The following is a 24,032-nucleotide window of genomic DNA, read 5'->3' as shown; positions in this document are numbered from 1 at the left end:
TTCTCCATTGTTTCATACAGAAGCACTTTGATGAGACTAAGATGTGCTGGGAATATGTTGCTGTTACAGCCTGTGATTATGCCTGCTTCAAGGCAGGCATGTTTCTTAAGCAGTGAATTGATACGTTTTGAAATGTACCTGGTTGGAGAAAGAAATGGAATAAGCAGACTCAAAGTCATTTTCTGATGTCTGATTAAAAGCTTTCTTTCTTTCTGTGACTCCAGGAAGCCAAGCTGTTTTAGCAAGAATGTTAAGAGAAGCAATGAAAGTTCTGGGCTGCATAAAAATCTTGAGAAAATAAGATGTATTTGCCTAGGAGGATGTGTTACTTTTTATGCTGAATCATTACTTGTCATCAGGTGCTTGCTCTAGGTGACAGCTTGAACCTCTGAGGCATGTGGGTGAAAATCAAGTTTGGAACTGCATTCTCATGCAGCACTTGGATTTTTAAATTAGGGTCTTGCAGACTGAAGTAAAATGTCAAGTGCGTGAGTACAAAGCTGAAGTAACAGGTAATGAAGCAAAGTGCTGATTTGCGTTTGGCTCTGGTTCCACAGGAGAATGATCTGCTGGTGTGGAGTCACTTGACTTGAGTGTTCATGCAGAAAGACAGTTGAAGGAAGGATGCTGTTTTTAGTTTAGAGTGTCATACGAGGAGTTAAAAAGCACGCTTTGAGTTACAGTAGAGGGCTTTAATTATGTTCTCGAAAGCCAGCAAAACAGAGGCTCACAACTAAGGGTGCTTACTAAAATACATACGTGTGCCTTCTAGTTAACGTAGATTGGGTTTTGTTTGATCAGGTTTTTTTTAAAGCTCCCAAGTCGGACTGAAGAAATACTTGGCAGTAGAAACCTAGAATTTTGAACTTGTGATAGGTTGCAGCCAGTGAAAGAAGCAGACATGCTATCCTGTCAAGAGCAGGGCTGTGCAGCAGCATGAACTTGCAAAATCAGTACCTTGTTTATAAAGCACCCAAAAGTATTTCCATATGTACTAGCAAGCTGATGCTTGGGAGATGAAAAAAGCCTGGTGTAATTTGTTATTCTATCTAACCGCTGCTGTTGTCTGATCATTAAAACAAGAGTGTGTATCTCATTTAACCATGGGCTATTTTCAATCTGTTCCTGTGAGATTATTTTTTTTCCAGTTACCATCTGCTGCTTTTCTCTTTTTCTCAGGAAGCAACTGTGTCCAGCCCTAGTAGTAATCCTGGGAAATCCAATCCATGACAAAACTATCACCTCTGCCCACAGCAGCATCTGCCTTGAGGCTGATTCACCTTCTTCAGGGATCTCTGATCATGGCCGGGGTTCAGGTTGTTCCTCCACAGCACCTGCCCTTAGTGGGCCCGTTGCACGGACCATATATTATATTGCAGCAGAACTGGTTCGACTGGTGGGGTCAGTGGAATCCATGAAGCCTGTGCTGCAGTCTCTCTATCACCGGATATTGCTTTACCCACCACCTCAGCACCGAGTAGAAGCCATCAAAATTATGAAAGAGGTAGGATAATCACATGTGCAAATCCAGGCATGTAAAGCAAAATGTTTATTTAACAGTAAATGTTACTGATACGTGCACACCAGTCCATTCCATACCTTAGCAGCAGGGATGCTGAAATTGCCCTTTCTGAGCGCAGCTGTTACATCAAAGCCACTCTGACAAATATTTTTAGTTTTACAAAGTCGTAATAGCTATATTTGTCTCCATAATGTAAGCTGCTATGGCAACTTCGACAGTGTTCATGCTGTGGTACTGCATGGAGCAGATCTTATCAGTGAGTCATGACTGTTCTTTTGAGGGAGATACAGTGTAGTGATCCAGTTTTCAACTTCTTTGGCATCTTTCCCCACTCTCTGCTCTTGCTAGAAGGAGACATTCATCCTTACAGTGTAGTATTGCAGGCATTAAAGTGAATATATGCTTTGATTACATGACAGGTTTTTGAAATACAGTTTTCTTGAGCTTTATTAGAATAGCCACAAGAAAGCTGCCAATCTCTTAAGCCGCCATGTCAAGACAAGTCCATTCTGGCCTCTTGCCCAGTGCCTCTGACAGCACTAGAACTGGAGCACTGTGAGACTTCTTGGAGCAGCAGCTGAAATTGTGGGCTCTTCCATTTCACATGCGTGGCTTTCTTCTCATGTTGTGGAACACGAGGCAACTTACGTAATTTGTAGTAACAGTGGTCTGTCCTAGGGGATTTTTGTTCTCGCTTGTGCATACCTAGGCAGCTCTGTGTCTAAAGATTTCTCCTACCACCACACAGCCACCCACTGGGTTGTCTGAACTAGCAGTCACCCTGGCACTTGTCTTTCTCTAATTTTAAACAAGTGCAAGATGACAATTGAAGTTTTAGGAAAAGCTCAGTCTAGTGGTGTTTCCTGCAGGACATATCTGCTGCCTCTTTCTGTTTATTAATATGGTCTTGTTTGTAGAGCCTTGTCCTTGCATTTCCTGGTGGGCATTAACAGGATGCCACCTAGCAGGCTGAGTCAGAAGGAATCACTTTGCATGGTTTTGCATGGCTCTATCATTTTGTAACTGGGTGACTGAGGAGAAAGGCCCCCTTTGGTATACAATATATTGCAAGATACTTGCGCTGTATCTTGCAATTGTTGTCTTACGTGCAGTTGGGTTGAAACATATTCAGTCAAAAATGTAAAGCACTGGAGAGCATTCTATATGTAATTCTTGTTGAATATTCTGCTCTTCTCTATCTGCTTTTCTGCCTTTAAAAAGAGGAAAGGGAGCTTTAGTAAGTAGAACATCAGTGTGCTGTTTTCCTTTGCTGAGAAATTACAGTACTGCTACACCAAGTTCCAGGGCTTGATAGAACTGTGACTCGTTTGTTGTATTTAAATAATGCTTAGGTAATCCTTTATTAAATTCTGTTTCCTTTCCTTTCAGATACTTGGCAGTCCTCGGCGGCTTTGTGATTTGGCAGGGCCCTGCTCTTCTGAGTCAGAATCCAGGAAGAGGTCTATTTCTAAAAGGAAGTCCCATCTGGATCTTCTCAAGCTGTATGCTTTGTTTCCTCCTTTAGTCTCTTCTCTCTTAAACCTGTGCACGCAGGACACTTAAACAGTTGTATCTTCAGAAGCATACCCAAATATGGGCCAGGGTATCAACCTGGTTAAATAAACTGTGAAAATGGAAGAGGGGCAAAAGCTCTTACTGGTTTGTCGTCAGTCTGGGCCAGTTTGTAAAGGCATGGATAACCACCTTGTGGAGTTAGCCAAAATACCCAAATATGTTAGTTTACAGCTTATGTTTGGGTCCCTAGCCTTGCAAAGAAATAACTGTTTAGAGGTACATTTCCAAGATGAAGTCAAAGGAGGTAATCAAATATTTAAACATTGTCTGATTGAGCAAGAAGGATTCTTAGTTCTTATGAAGATCATATCTTGTAGATAAGATAATTTTCAGGACACAGATGGCTTTAAATTTAGCTTCAGTTGGGTGTTGAATTTTTTTTCAGTGTAAGTGCTTGTCTGTAAGGGAAAACTTGCTGTGCATGCTGGTACAAATGCATGGTAACTGTTTCCCTGGTTGGCACTCCCTTTATAGAATGGCATGTCCACATGGGAGACTTAATACTTTGTTTTAATATTACGTGTCTTTTTCAGGAGTAGTCTTACAGGATAATTTCACTTCTTTTTTTCCTGGTTGTGGAGGGATGGCGTTGGATGATAGTGACATGTGCTCACTATATGTGCTGCATCACTTAAAAACCCTCTGTTTTAATTGTAGTATCATGGATGGGATGACAGAAGCATGCATCAAAGGTGGTATTGAAGCATGTTATGCTTCAGTGTCCTGCGTCTTTGCCCTGCTTGGAGCGTTAGATGAGCTGAGCCAAGGGAGGGGTCTTAGTGAAGAGCAGATCCAGCTGCTGCTCCGGCGCTTAGAAGAATTGAAAGATGGGACTGAGACGAGCAGGGACTCCATGGAGATCAATGATGCCGACTTTAGGTGGCAGAGGCGCATCCTGTCCTCAGAAAATCCTGCCTGGGAATCAGGAAATGAGAAGAGTCCTGATATTAGCATTAGTGTTACCACAGACACTGGTCAGACCACTTTGGAAGGGGATATGGGACAGACAACTCCAGAGGATAATCCAGAAAGTCAAAAAAACTCACTGCCATCTCCAGCTGGACATGAAAGCAAAGAGATTCATTACAGAGAACCAGAGTCAGAAACCATTGACCAGCCAGATGTTGTTCAGAGAAGCCACACCATAGTCTATCCAGATATAACTAATTTCTTATCAGTTGATTGCAAGACCCGGTCCTATGGATCCAGATATAGTGAAAGTAACTTCAGTGTAGATGACCAGGACCTTTCTAGAACTGAGTTCGATTCATGCGATCAGTATTCTATGGCAGCAGAGAAGGACTCGGGCAGGTCAGATGTCTCGGACATAGGCTCTGACAATTGCTCCCTGGCTGATGAGGAGCAGACACCACGGGATTGTCCAGGTCACAGGTCCTTACGTACTGCTGCTCTCTCTTTGAAATTGCTGAAAAACCAAGAAGCAGACCAGCACAGTGCACGGCTGTTTATCCAGTCACTTGAAGTTCTTCTACCTCGGCTTATAGCTCTTCCCAGCATAGAGGAGGTGGATGGAGCACTGCAGAGCTTTTCTTCAACCTTCTGCTCAGGTTTGCAAGCATATATTTACTGTCTAACCAGCACGCACGCTGTGGCAGCACTGTACACAGATTCTCTTGTAGGATTTCATCTTCAGAGAACATATCCAGAATAAGGAGGTTTGTGCTTTACGAAGCACATTCCTCCACAGCAGCACATTTAATTTAGGGCAAAGCAAATTGAATATGCAGACACTCATTCAAAGGGAGGTCAGTCCATTGACACTTAACAGGCTCTGGATTATGTCCTCAGTCAATAGAGAAAGCAAATTTTCTGTAGTAAGGTACCTCTTCACAGATTTATGAAGATTTGTTGAGACGATCTGCACGTGCTGTCATTAAACAGAAGCTGGGATTGCCCCTTAGCATGAAAGGGTTCTGGGGAGGACCATCACCTGTTTTGAAAGAGATTTAAGTAGCCTAGTACATCACTGCTTTACTATATTAGTAATGCCAGCCTTGCAAAGATGGTTATAAAAATTCTACAGCAGTAAGCTCTGGATAGGATAAGAAAAGAGGAGTGACTCTCTTCACCTTCACTCTTTTCTTTTTCTTAATACTGCTGTCTATCATGACAGGAAATGCAAAGCTCAAAGCCCAGATCAAGTGAAAAATAGTAAAAGATCTTACCTTTTAAGAGATTTAAATACCTGCAGTTCTTTCAGGGTTAGAACCTTTCGGATCTTGACTTGGTCTGTCAAAAAAACCCATGCCATGCACAGGCTAGTTTGTCCTGTTGATAGTATAATTAAAATGTGTTTAAATATATATATATATATATATTTAGAAGGGTTTCTTTTTCCTGACAGTGTCCAAAGTGGAAATGTTTGTTAAAATATGTTTCTCTGTTTCTTTAACTTAATTCACTACAACTGCCTTTCCTATTGCTCCTCTCCTAATCATTGCTTCATTCATTTGTGCTCTCTCACACACATTAAACTCATACAGAGTCAGAAGGGATGCCTCCCATCATCTATATACAGCATCATTTAGATATGAAGCTGGGTGAATAAGCTGATATTCCTCATACTTGGTTTAAATGCTGCCCAATAAGCCCTAACTCAGGAAGATGTCTTAAGAAACATTGGCCATAATATATCACAGAAAGGACATATCTTAAAGGAGACATTAATATTAATTACATTCCTAATTGAGGTGCTCAAAAGCATCCTTTCTGACACAAGGAGTTTCTTTTTCCTGAAAAAGACCAGGACTGGAACTCTAGCTCAAACTTTTGTGCACCTGCTCCCTCGTGCACAAATGAGTATACCACTTTTTTTCTCTTTTGTCTATCAAATCCCTTTAGAACATTTTAAAATGTTGGAAGAGATAGATCTAGCAGAATTCTAGATTTTAAGGCTAAACGTGGCTTTTGTTGTCATTCAGTATGACTAATACAGTGAGAAAGATGGAAGAATATCACTTGATTTCTGCATTAAGTCCATAATTTCTGGTTTGTACATCTCTCTTAAAAAGATATCTAAGTCTTGGAGTTAGACTATTGAGTTAGGAAAGACTTCACTTTGCTAAGAAAGCCACCCCCATGGCAAGATGCCAATCATGGAAAAATACAGTAGTAAGTTACTGTATTAAAATAGCTTGGAAGGGGTATCCTGGTGTTTTCATAGGGCTGTGGCTGTTACAGAGTTGTAATTTTGTGCTCTCACAAGATCTGTGCAATTCATGTTTCAGTTGGACACCTGGAATGAGACTCAATCCAGCTGAAACAGTCCCTTAACTTGTACCTCAGATCTTACGCAAAAGTCCATCAGTGCTCCTGAGGTGAGGACTTGTGTTCCCATGTAGGTGGGAAAGGTGTGAGTTCGAAGACCTGTAGAGAGAGAGCCTTACTAAAGTCAAAACATACGTCTGGGAGCAGGAATTTCCCCTGGAGAGCTTCCAAGACATCAGTCTGATCTGCCTCTATAGGCAATGCTTGAGTCCTTACTTCAGCATGCCTTTGTTAGCACCAACAATTCAAAGCCCAAATTACATGATGAATTTAGAGGAACTGGTCCTATGCCTTGTATGTACAACATCTATTCACTTATAACTCCTGAAGAGTACATTAGGAAACTTGAGTATTGTTAAAGATTGGAGTTGAGAAGAGAGACAGGTGCAGTTCTGAGACCAGCCAGTACAGAAGCAGTATTTTTTTTTGTTGTTTCTGAGAGACCTTATTTAACTGCTTTGTTTCATTTTTCAAATTTTCTTACACTTTGGGGGGAAAAATACATTAGCTACAATTTAGTAGTCTTTCCTACAAGCTAGGTCTTTAAATAGTATTGTAATATTACTGTGTTTTCATAGAATTGAAAAGCAATTAAAGGAGGTAGGAATCTGAGGCACTGGCATGGGAGTATACGCACGGAAAAAGTGAAATCAGCTAAGCAGAGTTATAGTGAAACTAAGATTTGGAAGTCAGTTGGTTAAAAGCCTTCCTAATCTACAGTTTTCATCTTCCCTTAGAAAGTTCCTCCTTGTTGCTAGAGAAAACCAATGCCAAAAAATTCCTTAGTGACACTGGGGTGTGATGTCTATATTAAAAAATAAGAAATTATCTAAAAATTCTCAGCGTTATCTTCACTTGCACAAAACACTAAGTTTGCAGTTTTTTCAGGACGTCCTTTTACGTGGCCAGTTTAAATGAACTGTTGCCTCTGTTAAGACAGTATGCCAACCTCATTGTTTATTATAGCTGGCAGATTTTATAATTAAAGTTGTTGATCAGTAGTCTCTTAATTTGGACATGTCACTACAGTTCATGAGAATAGTTAAGGCATTAATTCTAAATATTGTGTGCCATTGTATGAATAATCATAGCAAACATTTTTAGCACCTCATTTCAGTTTTGATTCCATAGCTTTTAGCGGCAGGGTTTTTATGTTAAGCATCATTGCAAGTTTACATATCAGCTAATCTTCTGCTTTTGAAATCTCAGCATCTCTCAAATGCAGTTGTTTATTTTCCCATATTTTAGAAGAAATTAGGGACCATTGAGTGTTTCCCAAAACACTTTTGGGTGCTCAAATACATACCCACTATGTAGTAGTCACTCTTACGTGCAGTTATACAGCTTCCTTTTTAATTGTAGTCTTGTATAGAAGGCTGCACATTTTTTTAAAATATTTTAATGCAAAATAAAGTGAGCTTTATTTTTTTTATACATACCTCTCTGCCTTGAGGTTTTTATTGCTCTAGCAGATTCTGTCCCCAAGTTACGTATTTAAGAGAGATAAGGCGTCAAATCAATATATTCTAGCTACATCAATATCATGATCCTCCATCCAACAAAGTGTTAAGAAGCATCTTTGCCTTCAGTTGATGAAGGAATCACTGGAGCTACTTTCAAGCACGTGATTGCAGTTTTGGTACTAGGTAAAGATCCTCTGTTAACACTGATCACGAGAAATCTACCCCAAGCACGTGGCGACCCATGTGGGTATGGTGTGCAGCCTGCCCTATCACCCCTCTTCCACAAAGGTTGCTCCCTTGAACAGCTATTCATTTTTAAGACCCACCCTGGAACAGTTACTCTCTTTCTAAATCCGCCCTCAAACAGTTACTCACCTTATCCACGCCCCCAAAGTGACGACAGTGGAAAGTCCGAGAAGGCAGCAGCACAGAGCTTTCAAACCCTCACGAGGCAAGAAAAACATTTGCTTCTTTTCTGTGTGTGGATTTATTTTATTTTTTTTAATGTAAATGGTTTGTTGTATTTTGTCTAAGAAGAGGCATGAACTTGATGGTGGGAGGAATATATTCACAGTAAACCACTGCAGCAGTTAACAAATGACACAGCTTTGCTTCGCCATGTAACTAACCTTGGAAGCTGGTTTTTTGTTTCATTTCAAACCTTCCTCTAGGATAAAGCTTACTCTGCAATCCTCCCTAATTGACATTATATGAACGGATTTCACAGTTGATGTGAAAACCATGAAATATTGTGCGTCATGTGGGGCGTCTAATATTTCTATTTTTTCATGGCTGAAAGAACGGATCATAGGGATTCAATTAGGTATTGCTCATACTTGATTTGTGCTTTTCTACCAGTAGGTCAGCTAACTCAGAGGAAAATGTATGTGCCATCCATCCTACCTGGGAAGAAGGGATTGTGCCGCTGGGCATGCTGTCCTTGCATACAAATAGTGTTTTCAGGAGTACTGAGCGCTTACACGTGGCTTAAGGGTCTGACAGAGCTGCAAATGCTCAGCTATCTAGAAATCAGGTCTTGTATGAGCTAAACAGGGCTTGGAGTTGTAATGAGTTCCAGCCATCTCAGCCCCAAATATTTGTCCACATACCTCTAGGCCACGGAGAAAATGGTAATTACAGCCTGATCGTGCAAGGTGCCGAGCACTCCAGTTCCCATCCAACAACTCACTTAGCCAGGACAGATTTACTGGGGAGTTAAAAGGGCTGTCACCCTCATTAGCACCATTTGGTGCAATGTACGCTCAGTTAAGTACAAAGGCTTTGCCTCCGCCCCCCTCCCACCTCACCTTTCCAGTTGGCGTTGCAGATGTATCCTGCCCTTTGCGTTGTACCTGGCAGTCATCCCAATGAATGCTAGTGCTCCTTGTGTATTTTGGATTTAGCGTGTTGCTTTGCTGGACTGTGACTGGAGTGTTCAGTTTACCTTGCAGCACCGTATTCTAGATGGAGTACTTACTTTTCTGTTCCCTATTCTAGTGTATTTGGTAGAGTAATTTCTACTGATGAATCATTGACTATTCTAGCAATCTGTTGCTGCTGAAATGCTAGGGTTAGTTTCTGATTTTTTTTTTCCAGGCAAAATCTGTGTAAAATGTGAGAGCTCACATGGTGTTTTTGTTAGGTATGATGCACTCACCAGGATTTGAGGGAAACCTAAATTTCAGCTTCCAGACTCTGATGAACGCAGACAGTCTCTACATGGTCTCACATTACACTCTGCTGCTCAACCTAAAATTGGCCAACTCTGATTACTACAGAAAGAAGCCTGCCCAAGCCCCTGTGTTGCTGGTGAGTTGGGGAATATGAGAAAATTGTTAAAAAAAGAAAAATTGTTTTGCTTCCTTTCACATTAAAACAGCCCACACATAAAGCCTTCAGGCTGCTTGCTAAGTGAGAAATAATAATTGCAAATGAAGCGTTCTCCAAGCTGCTCATGAATCTTGCATGATAAATGTCATGCATCTGAATTACACAGCTTCTCTGTAATTCGGGGGAGGAATTTAATACTGCTTACTAATCATCATTAAAGTAGCAGTCATTTTGATGGATACTCTGTCTTCAGAACTGATCTTCATTAGCATTGTGTGATGCAACAAGTATTGTTTGTGCACATTATCAAGGGACATACCTTCATCTTGCAACTACTTTTGAGTATAATGACAAACATTTTGCTTAATAGTTGATTTGTATTTATGCAGATGAAGACATGAGAAGTTAGAGTGAAAAATAATTAGGTTTTAGCAATATGAACTGATGATTTTTGTGGGACCTGGGATTCCTCAGCTTCTCGGGCTTTTTAAAAATTGTTTTGAAGGCTGCTAGAGTTATAAGACATGAATCTATGTTTTTCAACTAAGTTGCCCAAGAGAAGTCATTTCAGAGTTTTCCTAAAACTAAAAAAAAATCAGTGATATATGGAAAAAAATGAAAACCAAAAAAATTCTGTCAAAATGTACCATTATTGCCATCTTTTCCGATATAAGAGAATTTATATTCTAGAAGACCTCAAAAACAAGTGGGTTTTAACATCAGTTCTGGCATGTTCTTCAGCAGCTGCGGGGGCAAATCTGTGTCTCAGAACCTTCTCTAGGGGCAGCACTGTGCACAGCAGGCCTGAGCATGACCTGAGTATTGTTGAAAATTGTTCGGATATCCAGTTGGGCCCCAGTTCATCTGTGGTGACTGTTCAATGCAGAAGGGCCTGACTGCTGGACAGGCAGCATTAGGTGCCACAGCTTCTTTTTATTGGAACTGAGATCCTACCCCTGCCTTGTGGAAACAGAGATCAGCATGTGCCATTGTCACTGTGCAAGAACTGTCGTCGTGATTTGTATCTTGCATGAACTGCAGTAAAAGAAGGGAACATTTCATGTTCATGTCATTTTCCATAGAGACACATTGCGATCCTCGGTTAATTCTTACCTTTGCATAACTTCATCTCTGCTCCTGCATTTCGTTATGCTCAGGAGTAGATCTAGGAGCTGAGGCTCGTGCTGTAGGCTTACTGTTGTCTTGATCTGGCTTTTATGGTTCCCTGCAGAAGGAGTTCATGAAGCAGGTCCAGTCCAGCGGAGTGTTGATGGTATTTTCCCAGGCCTGGGTTGAAGAACTGTACCACCAGGTACTAGAAAGGAACATGCTGGGGGAAGCTGGATACTGGGGAAGCCCTGAAGAGCACAGCCTTCCACTTATCACCATGCTGACTGGTCAGTACCACGTTATGGTGGCAAGGCTAACTTCCAAATGCGTGTCTAAAGTGAGGTACAATAGCATGCTGCTTCATTGCATTACATACAGAACAGCATGTCATCACGCAACATATGGTGTTTCACAAAATTACCAGTAGAAAAGGAATCAGACTTAACTGTGGCAGGTACTTGAGTGTTTGTTTTGGATCGGACAGAAAGGTTTTGAGGCGTGGGTTTAACAACAGCTGTCCCTGGGAGACTGGGACAGTAGGTTTGTTCACTGAACCAAAGCACCTCTTAATTCTGTCAGCTTCAGTTCTGGTAGACTTGGTACCAGTTAATGATAAGTGGTAAGGCTGCTGTTTTCTTGGTGTCATAGCAAAGCCATTTCAGTGTGCCTGTGGTGCAGTACAAATATAGATAGTGGCGTCCGATTCTGGAAGCCTACCACAGATTGGGCTCCCCTTGGTTCAGATTTGTGCTATGCCAGGGATATGCCAACTGGCGCTAGAGAGGAGCTGAAAACCTGGAGCACCTCTAGCAAATGCTTAAAAATAACCCTTAGCTTCCTTTGAGGGAAAAATCAAATGGTATTAGCTGAAAGGTGGCAGGATGGCTATGAAATTGTATTGATATAAAATGCACTGCTTGCTTGAATGTGTATACTGTATGATTACAAGGAGGTAATTAAAACAGTATATACAGGGAGAACACTGGTTTCTGCTGAGCCATTAACTGGTAATCAAAGAGCGGTGCTCTGCAAGTTTTTTGCTGACTGTATTGAGCTCAGTGTTGCTTTTAGCTATTTTGCTGAGAAGCTGAAAGAAACACTTTGGAAAAACAATAGCCATGAAGTATGTGGAGAAGTGACAGACAGGGACTGCTAGAAAGGAAATCAACCTGACGTCCCTAACATTAAATTCTCTGTGAGAAGCTGGTCTTTTGTTGTGTTGGAGAAAGGGTTGTATTTCTTTTGAGGTTGAACCTACATAGGTCTACTAAAAATCACATTTCAGACATAGAATCCCAGTGCATCTTGAGGACTCAGACTGAGATTTGGGAACATCTAGATACAGGATTTAGCAAGATTTGAAAGGTTATATTAAGAAATGTGGAGATTTAAGGGTGTGGGAAGATCTGAACTGTAAGAAATACCATGAAATCTTTGCTGTTGACTCTGTAACGTCAGGGGGGCGGGGCGGGGTGAGGCGATACGGTACGGGCACTTTTGAGAGTGGGATATTTCCCTTCAAGAACATTTTGGTTATACTGGGCAAAGCATAAGATGCCACAGCTCATGTTTATGCCAAGGCTTCAGAAGCCTGCCAGAGAACTAAAATGCATACCTGAGAAGTCACGAGTGCTAGTACTTATTTGAACAAAGAGCCAGTAGGAGGTGCTTTCCTTATACCATCTCTGTGTTGAATAGTAATCTGTTGTTGTTTTTTAATATTCTGTCAGACATCGATGGCTTGGGAAGCAGTGCAATTGGTGGCCAATTGATGGCATCAGCTTCAGCTCAATCTCCACTTTCCCAAAACCGGAAGACAGACGATTCTGTTGTTGCAGGTATTAAGACTGTATTATATGCACAAGCGTTTCTACCAGCAGTGGGTTGTTACATACCATAAGCATATTCAGATAATTTGTGGTTTAGAACAACAATTTAAGGGTTGAGGGAAGTATGTCAGTACATCCTACACGTGAATTGGTAGTCCAGCATGAAAAGGACTAATATGACTTGGTTTTTTTTACCGCTGAGGATAAAGCTGCTGTTATGTCATTTTCCAGTAGTAGTAGTAATGCATTTCTCACTCCAGGAGTTGCTTTTGCCCGATACCTTTTAATCGGCTGTTGGAAGAACTTGATTGACACTTTGTCCACACCACTGACTGGCCGCATGGCAGGCAGCTCCAAGGGGCTGGCCTTCATCTTGGGAGCAGAAGGAGCCAAGGAGCAGAACCAAAAGGAGAAAGACTCCATCTGTGTGAGCCTGGATGGACTGAGGAGGGCAGCCCGGCTGAGCTGTGCTCTAGGTACTGCCGCACGTGGGATGCCATGGCAGACTCACAAAACAGGACGGTAACTTTCCTTGAAGGAATTTGGGAGGGAGAAAAGCAGCATCCTGTTCCAGTCTTGGATAGGAACCTAGACTGTAGGACTCCCCATAGAGCCCACCTGCCCTACAGCATAGACATATCCAGCCAACTTACCTTGTCACAACCTGTTGTTGAGATTGCACGGGAGTGGGGAGGAAGCGCTGATTAAACTGTAGTTGTGTTGTTGCTTTACAGGAGTTGCTGCTAACTGTGCGTCTGCTCTTGCACAAATGGCTGCTGCCTCCTGTGTCCAGGAAGAGAAAGAAGAAAAAGAAATCCAAGAGGCCAGTGATACTATAGCTCAAGGTAACTATGTGATTAAATTATCTACGTTATCTCATATTGCCTGCAAAGATGCAACTGGTGATTACTTCGCTACTCATAGAAGAAGGACAGAGGGGAATGCCACTATTGTGCACCGCTCACTTGTAAGCATATGGATTGTATGTCTAGAGGCATGTAAAGTACATGTCCTGCTGTCCTAGAGTCTTAACATTATGTCACACTAATTATATTTTATCTGGAACTGAAATCAGTGGAACAATAGATAAGCCAACAGCTTTTTTGAAATATGCACTTTTTAATCCTTGTGATAGTAGTACAACCAGAGGGCATCAGAGAAACAATAATTTTTTTCAAAGTGTTGGGTAGTCATATAAGCTGAGTTTGGGTCCTTCTGCCTGTCTTGTGTATACATCCTTGGTTGTCTTCTGTCATCATCAGATACTTAAAACCGTTTCTGAATCATGTTAAATGAAGCTGGAATAAAAAAATTAGATATGTATAACATGTAAAAAGTCCTGCATCTCTAAACTACTACTTCAAACCCACTGGAAGTCAGGAAAGTAAATTTTTGTCTCCAATGGCTGTTGGATATAAAATGTGTCTGTTGACATCTGAATCTAATGGAAAGAAGCCCATAACAAAACACAGTGTTGCACAAATCACCCTGCTTGGCACTTGAATTTGATGTCTGAGTAGAGAAAACAAAATTGAGTAGGCCTGGGCACAAACTAGCTTTTGACCACTCTGCTAGCTATGACTGAGGCGAGTTGGCCAGCTGAACCAAAGAGGAGGCAGTAGTGGTGGCCAGAGGCCAACAGATCTGTTCTATGAAAGCTTGCAAAGCTTCAAAATTGGTTTCCATTCCAAGGCAGCATGAAAAATAAGCTTTTCAGAGATTCTCGGGGAAAAAGAATGAAGTCCAAATGCTTGTAGTTCAGACCAGGATTAGTTTTGCTTTGACAAGAGTATCCATTAGCAAAAGCTCTTTGGTGAAACTTTTGTATGGAAATAGATGAGAAATCTGAAAACTTCTTTTTCCATAGAAAATGAGATTTTGGTAAAAATAATAAATATCCAGCCAGCCAGCTTGAAAGAGAAACAGGTGTAGGGTGCTGCACCTGGGGAGGAACAACCCCATGCACCAGTACAGGTTGGGTGCTGACCTGCTGGAGAGCAGCTCTGTGGAAAGAGACCTGGGAGTCCTGGTGGACAACAGGATGACCATGAGTCAGCAATGTGCCCTTGTGGCCAAGAAGGCCAATGGCATCCTGGGGTGCATCAAGAGGAGCGTGGCCAGCAGGTCAAGGGAGGTCATCCTCCCCCTCTACTCTGCCTTGGTGAGACCGCACCTGGAGTACTGTGTCCAGTTCTGGGCTCCCCGGTTCAAGAGGGACAGGGAACTGCTGGAAAGGGTGCAGCGGAGGGCTACGAGGATGATTAGGGGACTGGAACACCTCTCTTATGAGGAAAGGCTGAGGGATTTGGGTCTCTTCAGTCTGGAAAAAAGACGTCTGAGGGGTGACCTTATCAACGCTTATAAATACTTAAAGGGTGGGTGTCAGGACGATGGGGCGAGGCTCTTTTCAGTGGTGCCCGGGGACAGGACAAGAGGCAATGGGCACAAACTGGAACATAGGAAGTTCCACCTAAACATGAGGAGGAACTTCTTTACCCTGAGGGTGGCAGAGCACTGGAACAGGCTGCCCAGAGAGGTGGTGGAGTCTCCATCTCTGGAGACATTCAAAACCCACCTGGACGTGTTCCTGTGTAACCTGCTCTAGGTGACCCTGCTCTGGCAGGGGGGTTGGACTAGATGATCTCCAGAGGTCCCTTCCAACCCTATGATTCTATGATTCTATGATTCTATGATTCTATGTGATATCACTTGCAGTCTGCATCTGTTCTGTGGGCAGCAAGATGTGAATTTGGAGGTGGAGGGTGTCAATCTGGCGTTGATATTTTTTTTTTTTTTCATGCATGTAAGATCAGTCAAAAACAATTTTAATTTTAAAACTGCCTTACGTTTATTAGGAAGAAATTAGTTTCTCTGATTTGTTTTTTTGTCTAAAATCCACGTTCTTTTATAGCTTTTGGACTGTATATCTTTGCCATCACCCTATATACAAACTGGTGTCTGTTTAGAAGCTGGAGAAGCTAATGTTTTTTTTATTTTTCATGGTGCAGTGAAACAGAAAGTGGAGCAGAAACTGGAGCAGATGGGGAAAGTGCAGGGAGTCTGCCTGCACACTGCTCATGTTTTGTGTATGGATGCAGTCCTTAACGTGGGCCTGGAGATGGGAAGCCACAACCAGGACTGTTGGCCTCATGTGTTCAGGTATGCACCAGAAACAGAATTTGTACCATGCTGCCTGAAAGTAATGGACTGAGAAAAAGGACTTTCCATGCCCTGGGGGCATTCTGTATAAACAGTGTCAGAGTGAATTAACTGCCAGTAGCTGTGAGAGAAAAGACAGTGCTGTTTTCCACCACTATTCAGAGACAAAATCAGTGCTTAGAAACTTCAAAGTTACCAGAAGACTGTGGCAGAGCCAGGAACCTAAATGGGCTTTTGAGGCACCTCCACTAAACTTTTTGCTGTCTAGGCACACAGGATGCCAAAGAATCTAAGACGACAGGTTACCTATACGTAGTCTAAGAGTTAGAGATTGTCTGGTTATGGTTTGAGGAGAATGTCCAGTGCATCATATCTGGTTTAGATGTAGAAATTGATGCCTGCAAATTGGCAGTGGGTTTCCATGTAAGCTGCTTCTCACAGTGGTGGGGCTGTGAGGCAGCCGAGGGCTGTACTTGCACTATCCTTCTTATTCACTTCTGAAGTACAGACCCAAGCATCTCTTCAGTGAGCCTGGTGATTAGTGAGGGAAGGGAGGAGTTGTTGTTTTGGGGGTTTTATTCATGTTTTGCTTGTCCTGTTTGTTCTCAGGGTGTGTGAGTACATCGGCACACTGGAGCACACCCACTTCAGCGACGGTGCTTCCCAGCCCTCCCTTACCATCACCCAGTCACAGCAGGCACATGGAGGGCTGCACCCAGACTCTGAGCCTGGGGAGTCTCCCCAGGCACTGACCCCTGAGCAGGAGGCCACCCTCAGCAGCAATCCTGTCATTCAGCCAGTTTCTATCCAGGAACTCATCAAGGAGAGCAGTAAGGGCAGAGCTTTCGACTTCCGTGGAGGCAGCCTGCTGTGTGGGACCAATGCTGCCAAGGCTGTTCTCACACTCTCGACGCAAGCTGACAGGTAAAAAGTAAATCAAATGCATCCTGAGACTGGTGTATTTATTGCTTGCTTGTAAAATAATCTGTTACATCCATTAAAGCAGACAAAATAAGTGGGTGTCTTGTCCTGACGGGAAGGGACTTAGTGACAAGACCAGTGTCAGTTAGAAAGCAGCTGTCGGGACTGCGTGGACAGCTTGTCGGCCTTCCCCAACGTGTCTGGAGGAGGAAAGGGCGCCAAGCATGGTCACAGAATGTCTGGGTTAAGCGTCCCTACAACATGGTCACAGATACGTCACAGACTTTTGTGCTATTTCTGCTATTCTTTTGGCAGTCCAGGCTAGAATTGAAAATTTCCCGGGTCTGCATGCTTCTAATACCCCTTTTTTTTCCCAGATGACATTTTGCATTCTTTGTCCATAGGAGGGCATTATTTGTAAATTCGGAGGAAAAAGTAATGTATACCAACACTGCTTGTAGGAGTTTTACTCTGTGCATGGAATGTACCTTTTATTCAGGAACCTCACAACACAACTTAGTTGTGAGGATTAGAGAATAGCAGTACTCTAATTTTAATGCTGCAGGTTTGATTTCCACACTGATATTTCAGTGCAGATGTTATTAGGACTCAGTCCCCATTTCCCAGGACTATAGAAAGTTTTTCATGCAAAGCAATGTCAGAAAATCATATTTGTGTCAACTTGTGGCAGCACCATGTGGAATTTCACTGTGATCTCTGTGGAACCTACCTCCTATGTAAGCATAAGTTTACTGCTTTAAGGGTGCAGGTTTTAACTCTTAAATCTTAAGAGCTCATTGCAGCTGAAAATAACAACTCTTGTTTATATTCCTAAACATCAATTCAGGTACAGTAACTTTAGGTTTAAGACTTGAATTAATTTGTTTTTCATGTAAGGGCCTGTAACTTCAGATGAAGCAAACTGGTGTAACTCTATAGTCAGTGAAGCTATGATGATCTATGTTGTGAGGACTGGGAATAGCCTCACTGATTTTTCGATTACTTGTTTATGAGCTGCTTGTAGCATTAAAATACAGTAACGGGCAAGAGTTGATTCCTCAAAAAAGTGACTTTTTGTTTTAGTACCGCAGTTGAATCTTGGAAAGGTTCTGATTGCTCCTACATCGCTCTACTTTCCACCTATCAATTAATAAGGCTTCTGGATCAAAGTCTTTCTGTAGCACTATATAAATGAAAAAGCCCTCAATAACCCAGTGTGTCACCAAAGGCAACATGTAGCAGCTGTGTGCAGATAAGAGTTTTAGATACACAGTTAAGTCTGCATCTCATTAAGTTTTCAATTAGATTTTGTTCTTTTACTCACAGGCTCTTTGAAGATGCCGCTGACAAGTTAAACTTGATGGCGCTGGCAGGTTTCCTTTACCAGCTCAAGAAGGCTTCTCAGGCCCAGCTTTTCCATTCGGTCACAGATACAGTTGATTACTCCCTAGCAATGCCAGGTAAATCACCTGAAGATCCCTTACAGAGTTCTGTGTTTCGTATACAACTGTATTGCACACAAGACTTGCTTTGTAGTCTTATAGTTTTAATTTTTCCAATTGAATTCCTAGGTATAAATAAAGCACAGTACTTAGTCTAATAAGATCTTTCTGTAGGAGAAATTCAAAGTCTATAGAAAAAGTTGAGCACTTTTTTTGGACAGGGACCACATCCACACCTGCTATGAAACACTTCAGAGGACATTCCTTTGATTCTTGGATTTGTGTTAATTATCCACAAATATTTAATCACAGCTCCATTTTGGAGCCCAATCCAGTAAGGAAATTGGGTGAACGTATACCTAAGACAGTGGATTTGGGCTAGACATTTGGCAGTGGGATAACCTCAGAAGTATTCAGAAAATGGGCAACAGCAAACAAAGCACAGAACTGAAGAATGTCAGATAGAGCAGTGGGATTTGTCCTGCTTGCTCTTGCCCAGCAGAGTGGAGCGTATACCTTACAGTACAAAGCTTGTAAATTGTCATTTCCATCACGGTCTCAAATAGAGCAGAAGAATTGGACCCAAAGGAAGATCTTTCACTTAAATTTGTATGGTGCCTTTAGAAGTTACATTAGTTATATGGGCCCTGCTCTGTCCTGTGGCAGATGTGGATTTTATCTGGTATATGTCTCAAATGTAGTCGTTTTCTCCTCTCCCTGAAGTGCTGCTACTCATTTTCTCAGTGTGACACTTCAAGTTGTTCATTTTTTGCTCTTGCTTGTCTTCAGGCCTCAACATTAATTACTTTATTTTTAATAAATGGTGACCCTCTTATCATGTATTTAGCAGTCAATCAACAGTAGTCAGTAATAATGAAGCTAAAATTAGGATAAAGCAATCAATTGCATTTTTTTTTTATATATTAAAAGTGGTATGCCCCCTAATGACATATTTTATTAGAGATAAAAGCACCAGCGTATTTTAAATGAGAGAATGAAGTGTCCTTCCAAACGTAAAAGCAACAAAAGATTAATCCCTTTCAATAGGAAATAATGACTATTACTGGCTGGGGAACAGAAAAGCATTTTCTCACATTCTTTGCTTCACATTCTTTGCTTCACATTCTTTGCTTCACATTCTTTGCTTCACATTCTTTGCTTCACATCCTTTGCTTCACATCCTTTGCTTGATAAGAAATACAAAAGGACAAACTAAAACTAAATAATTTTCAGTTTATATTTTCCCCTGTAGATGTCACCAAATGTTTTTCCAACTACTATTTTGGGTCTTAATATCAATTATTTAGCTCCTTGCTTAACTTTTCTGCCCTACTTCTCTAAGACTTTGTTTTTAAAATGTTTCCCAAAAAATTGTAACTTAAATCAAATTAACGTTGTTCTTCAAACTTGGGTCCATCTCCTGCTCTCTTACCTACACAAGCATAGGCTGTGTTTTGCACTGATTTTTTCTTTTTTCTTTTTTTTTTCCCTCCCCCCTTTCCCCTTCTCCCCCAGCCTCAAGTTAATACTAATAATGTCTATCCTGATTTAAATTCCAATTTAAACATCTAGAGATGGAGGAGCTGCTGTTACTTCCCTTCCATTTATTTTCTTTTACTTTCTTTCAGGTGAAGTAAAATCTACCCAGGACAGGAGAAGTGCACTTCACTTGTTCCGACTTGGTGATGCCATGCTCAGAATTGTAAGGAGTAAATCTCGCCCATTGCTCCACCTCATGCGCTGCTGGAGCCTGGTGGCACCTCACCTTGTAGAGGTAGGAGTGGGGGAGAAAATGGGAACGTGTGCAAGAGATGACAAACCTGAAAAAGATGGTGAAGGTTTGATAGCTCTTAAAATGTGTATCAACTCTCAATATTGTCAAACCCGGTTGCACTCCTGTTGGGATATTGTATGTACTGTGTCAGATATTGTAATACTGCCACTGAGAGTGCACTTTTAAATAACTGAAACGGGCAGGTCCGGGGACGGCGTGTTGGATTTTTGCAATATGATACTTCCTGTCTGTCTGTGGTGAAAAAACTGGAACCACCCTAAGAGGTTACAAGTAACTCCTCCATTTGCCTGTTTTCCCAGTCAAGGTCTGCATCCTTGCAGTTCTTCCCATAAAAGAATGCAGGCTTTCTTTTCCCACATACAGCCAGCTGAACTGGGAAGATGATGACATTTTTCCCTTTCCTTCTCCTTCCTTGTGAAGCCTGGTCAGTGGCATGCCAGTAGCAGCCACATAATGGATTTCAGTCATAACGAATAATCTTTCCTCAACCAAACTTGCAGTCTTATCTGGTGACATGCTGGCGTCTTGGCTTCTCAGAGCTTTTTGATTTGTATCATTAGTATGAGTAAACGTGCAGTACTTCCATCCTTCCTGTTGGTGAGGTATGGGGTGTCATGTGCCCAGGTTTATTGGGAGCATGCTTCTCCAGAGTTTTAAGATGAGCTGTTCAGTAAATTGCCATAGCCCTTCATTTCATTGACTCAAGAAAACGTGTGGACTATTTCACAGCAGAGTTCAGGCATTGGGGAGTCTCTGTGGAATCCCACTAAGTGAAGTAGAAATAGCAGAGAAGAGTTTTGTTGTATCCTTTGACAGCCCTTTATCTTGAAAACTAGTGTCTCACTTGCCTTTGGATGCCAGCCTGAGACCACTTTAATTGCTTTTCATGTTTTGAACACTTTTAAGCGTTTTAAGGTCCCAAGCCAGTTTAAACTTGAGTATCTTCCATGTTTTTAGATTGCAGGGCTGGGCAGTCTTTTTGGTTGACTTCAGTGCAGATGATGGCATTACTAGGAAGGAGCAACATCAGGGAAAGGACATAATTCAGCATAACCTGCATAGTTGCTCAAAACAGTATCTTTATATCCAGATTCACTGGTGGTTTATTTTTTAATAGCTCTTCCAAAGTGAGAAGGCTCCCATCACTTTTAAGTTCCATAAATAGCCAGATATAAAGTGACATTTGGTCATGCATAGATAGGTATGGTGAATATATGCAGAAACTACTTTTTCGAAAGGAAAAATGGTCACATGGTAGAAACAAAGGATATTTGAAATTACTTCTGTTCTGTGGGGTTTATTATTTATTTATTTTTAGCTCTGTGCTTTTTGAATTGACAGCAAACCTTCAGGCATTTGTGGGACTTCAGGCAGCTCAGGGTCTCAGTCATCTGTTTCCATGGCAGTACTCTCCCATTTTCATTGCAGTGGGATCCGTAGTCACGTTAGTGGTGAAGCCATTTTTAGGGTTCAGCAGCATGAAGAAATTATCTCCCTTAAAATTGTCTTACTAAAAGCAAATTTTTTGCTTGGACAAACTCTAATACTCTTCCTTTCCCTGCAGGCTGCCTGTCATAAGGAGAGACACGTGTCCCGGAAGGCTGTCTCCTTCATCCATGACATCCTCACTGAAGTGCTGATGGACTGGAATGAGCCTTCTCATTTTCATTTTAATGAGGCGCTTTTCCGCCCCTTTGAGCGTATCATGCAACTAGAGCTGTGTGATGAGGATGTCCAAGACCAGGCAAGTCATCCGTGATCAGGGTGTCTGTATCTGGCCTACCATGCCCATAAGAAGGATAGTCTCCCGAGTGCACTTGGTCCATTTGAGAGTGTTTCCCAAATTGCCTTCAAATGGTGCCCCTTAATCATCTTCAAGGAATCTGCCTACCTAAGCTAGCATTGTGGTAGAGCACAGAGACAGTATACCTGGCTTTAAAGCAATTAAATAAAACTTTTATATTATTTTAAAAAAACAAAAGTTAGTCTAGACTGACATAGTGAAATCCAGGAATGTGTTTAAAGCCATCTTCATTCCTTCTAATGGTCCATCTATGTATTAGTTCTGGTTTTTTGTTTTATTCTTTTAACCTCTCCTGCACTGTCTGCAGGTGGTCACCTCTATAGGAGAGTTGGTGGAAATGTGTTCTACCCAGATCCAGTCAGGATGGAGACCCCTGTTCAGTGCCCTGGAAACAGTTCACAGCAGCAGCAAGTCAGAGGTTAAAGAGTACCTTGTAGGAGAATACTCTATGGGTAAGGACATACTGCACTGACTGTTTCATATGTGCTTTTGTCTCCCTGGTGTATTCCTTGGGGACACAATAACTAACTCAATATATTTAAATGCCCTACCTGAACAGAGGCACTTAGCAGTGCCTCTGACTCTATGACAGTACTGAAGTATCTGTTTTATTAGTTGTGGTGGGAGGGAAAGCAGAGGTATTGTTTTGACTTTTTATCCTCCAGATTCTGGCAGATAAATAGAATGAGAAAGAAATACTTCAAGCCTACTTGAATAGTTTTGAGCAAAACAGTAGTGCAGGACTAGTGAGCTTGGCTGGGCCCTTGTCAATGTCCTGCTAGAGAAAGGAAAGCGTGCTGTATACAGCCAGCACGTCTCATGTGGACTGGCTTTCTTACTATGTGAAACCTATTGCTCTTATACATCATCATAGGATCATTTAGGTTGAAAAAGACCTTTAAGATTATTGAGTCCAACTATTAACCTAGCACTGCTAAGTCCACCACTAAACTTTGTCCCTCAGCACCACACCTACATGTCTTTTAAGTACCTCCAGGTATGGTGACTGTGACTTGAACAACTTCTCTGGGCATCCTGTTCCAGCGCTTGACAACCCTTTCGGTGAAGAAATTTTTCCTAATATCCAACCTAAACCTCTCCTGGTGCAACTTGAAGCCATTTCCTCTTGCCCTATTGCCTGTTACTTGTGAGAAGAGACCGACAGGCCCCAATACTGAGCCCTGGGGAACACCACTTTTGACTGGCCACCAACTGAATTTAACTCCATTCACCACCACTCTTTGGGACCAGACCCCCAGCCAGTTTTTTACCCAGTGAAGAGTACGCCTGTCCAAGCCATGAGCAGACAGTTTCTCCAGGAGAATGCTGTGTGAAATGGTGTCAAACTTTACTAAAGTGTAGGTAGACAAACATCCACAGCCTTTCCCTCAACCACTAAGCAGGTCACCTTGTCATAGAAGGAGATAAGGTTAGTCCAGCAAGACCTGCCTTTCATAAACCCATGCTGTCTGGGCCTGATCATCTGGTTGTCCTGTACGTGCTACATGGTGGCACTCAAGGTAATCTGCTCCATAACCTTCCCCAGCACCAAGGTCAGACTGACAGGCCTGTAGTTCCCTGGATCCTCCTTCCTGCCCTTCTTGTAAATAGGCATGGCAGGGTAAATTAGTGTGATAATCTCGGCAAGTGCTTGTCCAGGCACTTAATCACAGGGCTTCAAATTGCTAGCGCTATTACAAACCATGTTTGCTGTAGGAATGATTCTGCATCTCTGCCAGAGATGTTTGCTTCTATGGAAACTGGGTAATATAGGAAAAACACTTTAATCTGTCCTTTTGCTGCATTAGAAGGGTTTTTTTAAATGTTACAAGTCATGTGTAAGGGATATGGTTTTCCTCCTAAATTTGGTCTTTCAGATCTGTTAGGACTGATGGCAAAATGCATTTTGATAAGCTTCAAAATTATCAGCTTTTGAAGACTGATAATCTACTTGGGAAAAGCAAGGCAATTTTGTTACTGTATAGTCTGAATAGTTTTCCGTGTGACTGCTGTCATCTTGACAGTTAACAAGAACTAAACCAGAAACCTCCACCGAACAGAAGCGTTAGCTACTGAGCTGAGTTCAAGAGCTCAAACCTGCTTTTACCATTTCGGCATGTATAAGCTAACATTTTTCATAGATAAGGTGAAGGAGGGAGTCTGTATGACATCCTGTGGACGGCTACACAAGTTGCCTCAGGAGCAAGAGAAGGTTTTATTTCTATCATTTCTGTGTCTGCCCAGAAGAGGAGAGATTCTACAGATTCAGTTAAATTGTTGAAAAACTGTTGGAA

General features: G+C 41.9%; 1 protein-coding gene across 2 annotated transcripts in view; it reads left to right on the top strand.

Annotated features, from left to right (window-relative positions):
* ARFGEF3 (ARFGEF family member 3) overlaps positions 1-24,032 on the top strand; it is a 99,970-nt gene that overhangs the window by 51,458 nt on the left and 24,480 nt on the right. Inside the window, exons 10-24 of one of the 2 annotated variants that reach the window (XM_063329492.1) lie at positions 1,180-1,504; positions 2,912-3,024; positions 3,755-4,665; positions 8,216-8,299; positions 9,491-9,657; positions 10,910-11,075; positions 12,519-12,626; positions 12,878-13,093; positions 13,352-13,462; positions 15,626-15,776; positions 16,386-16,700; positions 18,024-18,157; positions 19,768-19,913; positions 21,499-21,678; positions 22,046-22,190. In XM_063329492.1, the coding sequence (XP_063185562.1) occupies positions 1,180-1,504; positions 2,912-3,024; positions 3,755-4,665; positions 8,216-8,299; positions 9,491-9,657; positions 10,910-11,075; positions 12,519-12,626; positions 12,878-13,093; positions 13,352-13,462; positions 15,626-15,776; positions 16,386-16,700; positions 18,024-18,157; positions 19,768-19,913; positions 21,499-21,678; positions 22,046-22,190 (3,272 nt within the window). The remainder of the gene's footprint in view (positions 1-1,179; positions 1,505-2,911; positions 3,025-3,754; positions 4,666-8,215; positions 8,300-9,490; positions 9,658-10,909; positions 11,076-12,518; positions 12,627-12,877; positions 13,094-13,351; positions 13,463-15,625; positions 15,777-16,385; positions 16,701-18,023; positions 18,158-19,767; positions 19,914-21,498; positions 21,679-22,045; positions 22,191-24,032) is intronic. The other variant, XM_063329493.1, reaches the window with a different exon arrangement.

The sequence above is a fragment of the Chroicocephalus ridibundus genome, chromosome 3, assembly GCF_963924245.1.
Source record: "Chroicocephalus ridibundus chromosome 3, bChrRid1.1, whole genome shotgun sequence".
Taxonomy (NCBI): Eukaryota; Metazoa; Chordata; class Aves; order Charadriiformes; family Laridae; genus Chroicocephalus; species Chroicocephalus ridibundus.
The sequence above is the reverse complement of the archived record's forward strand: the minus strand, read 5'-3'. Positions and strand labels throughout refer to the sequence as shown.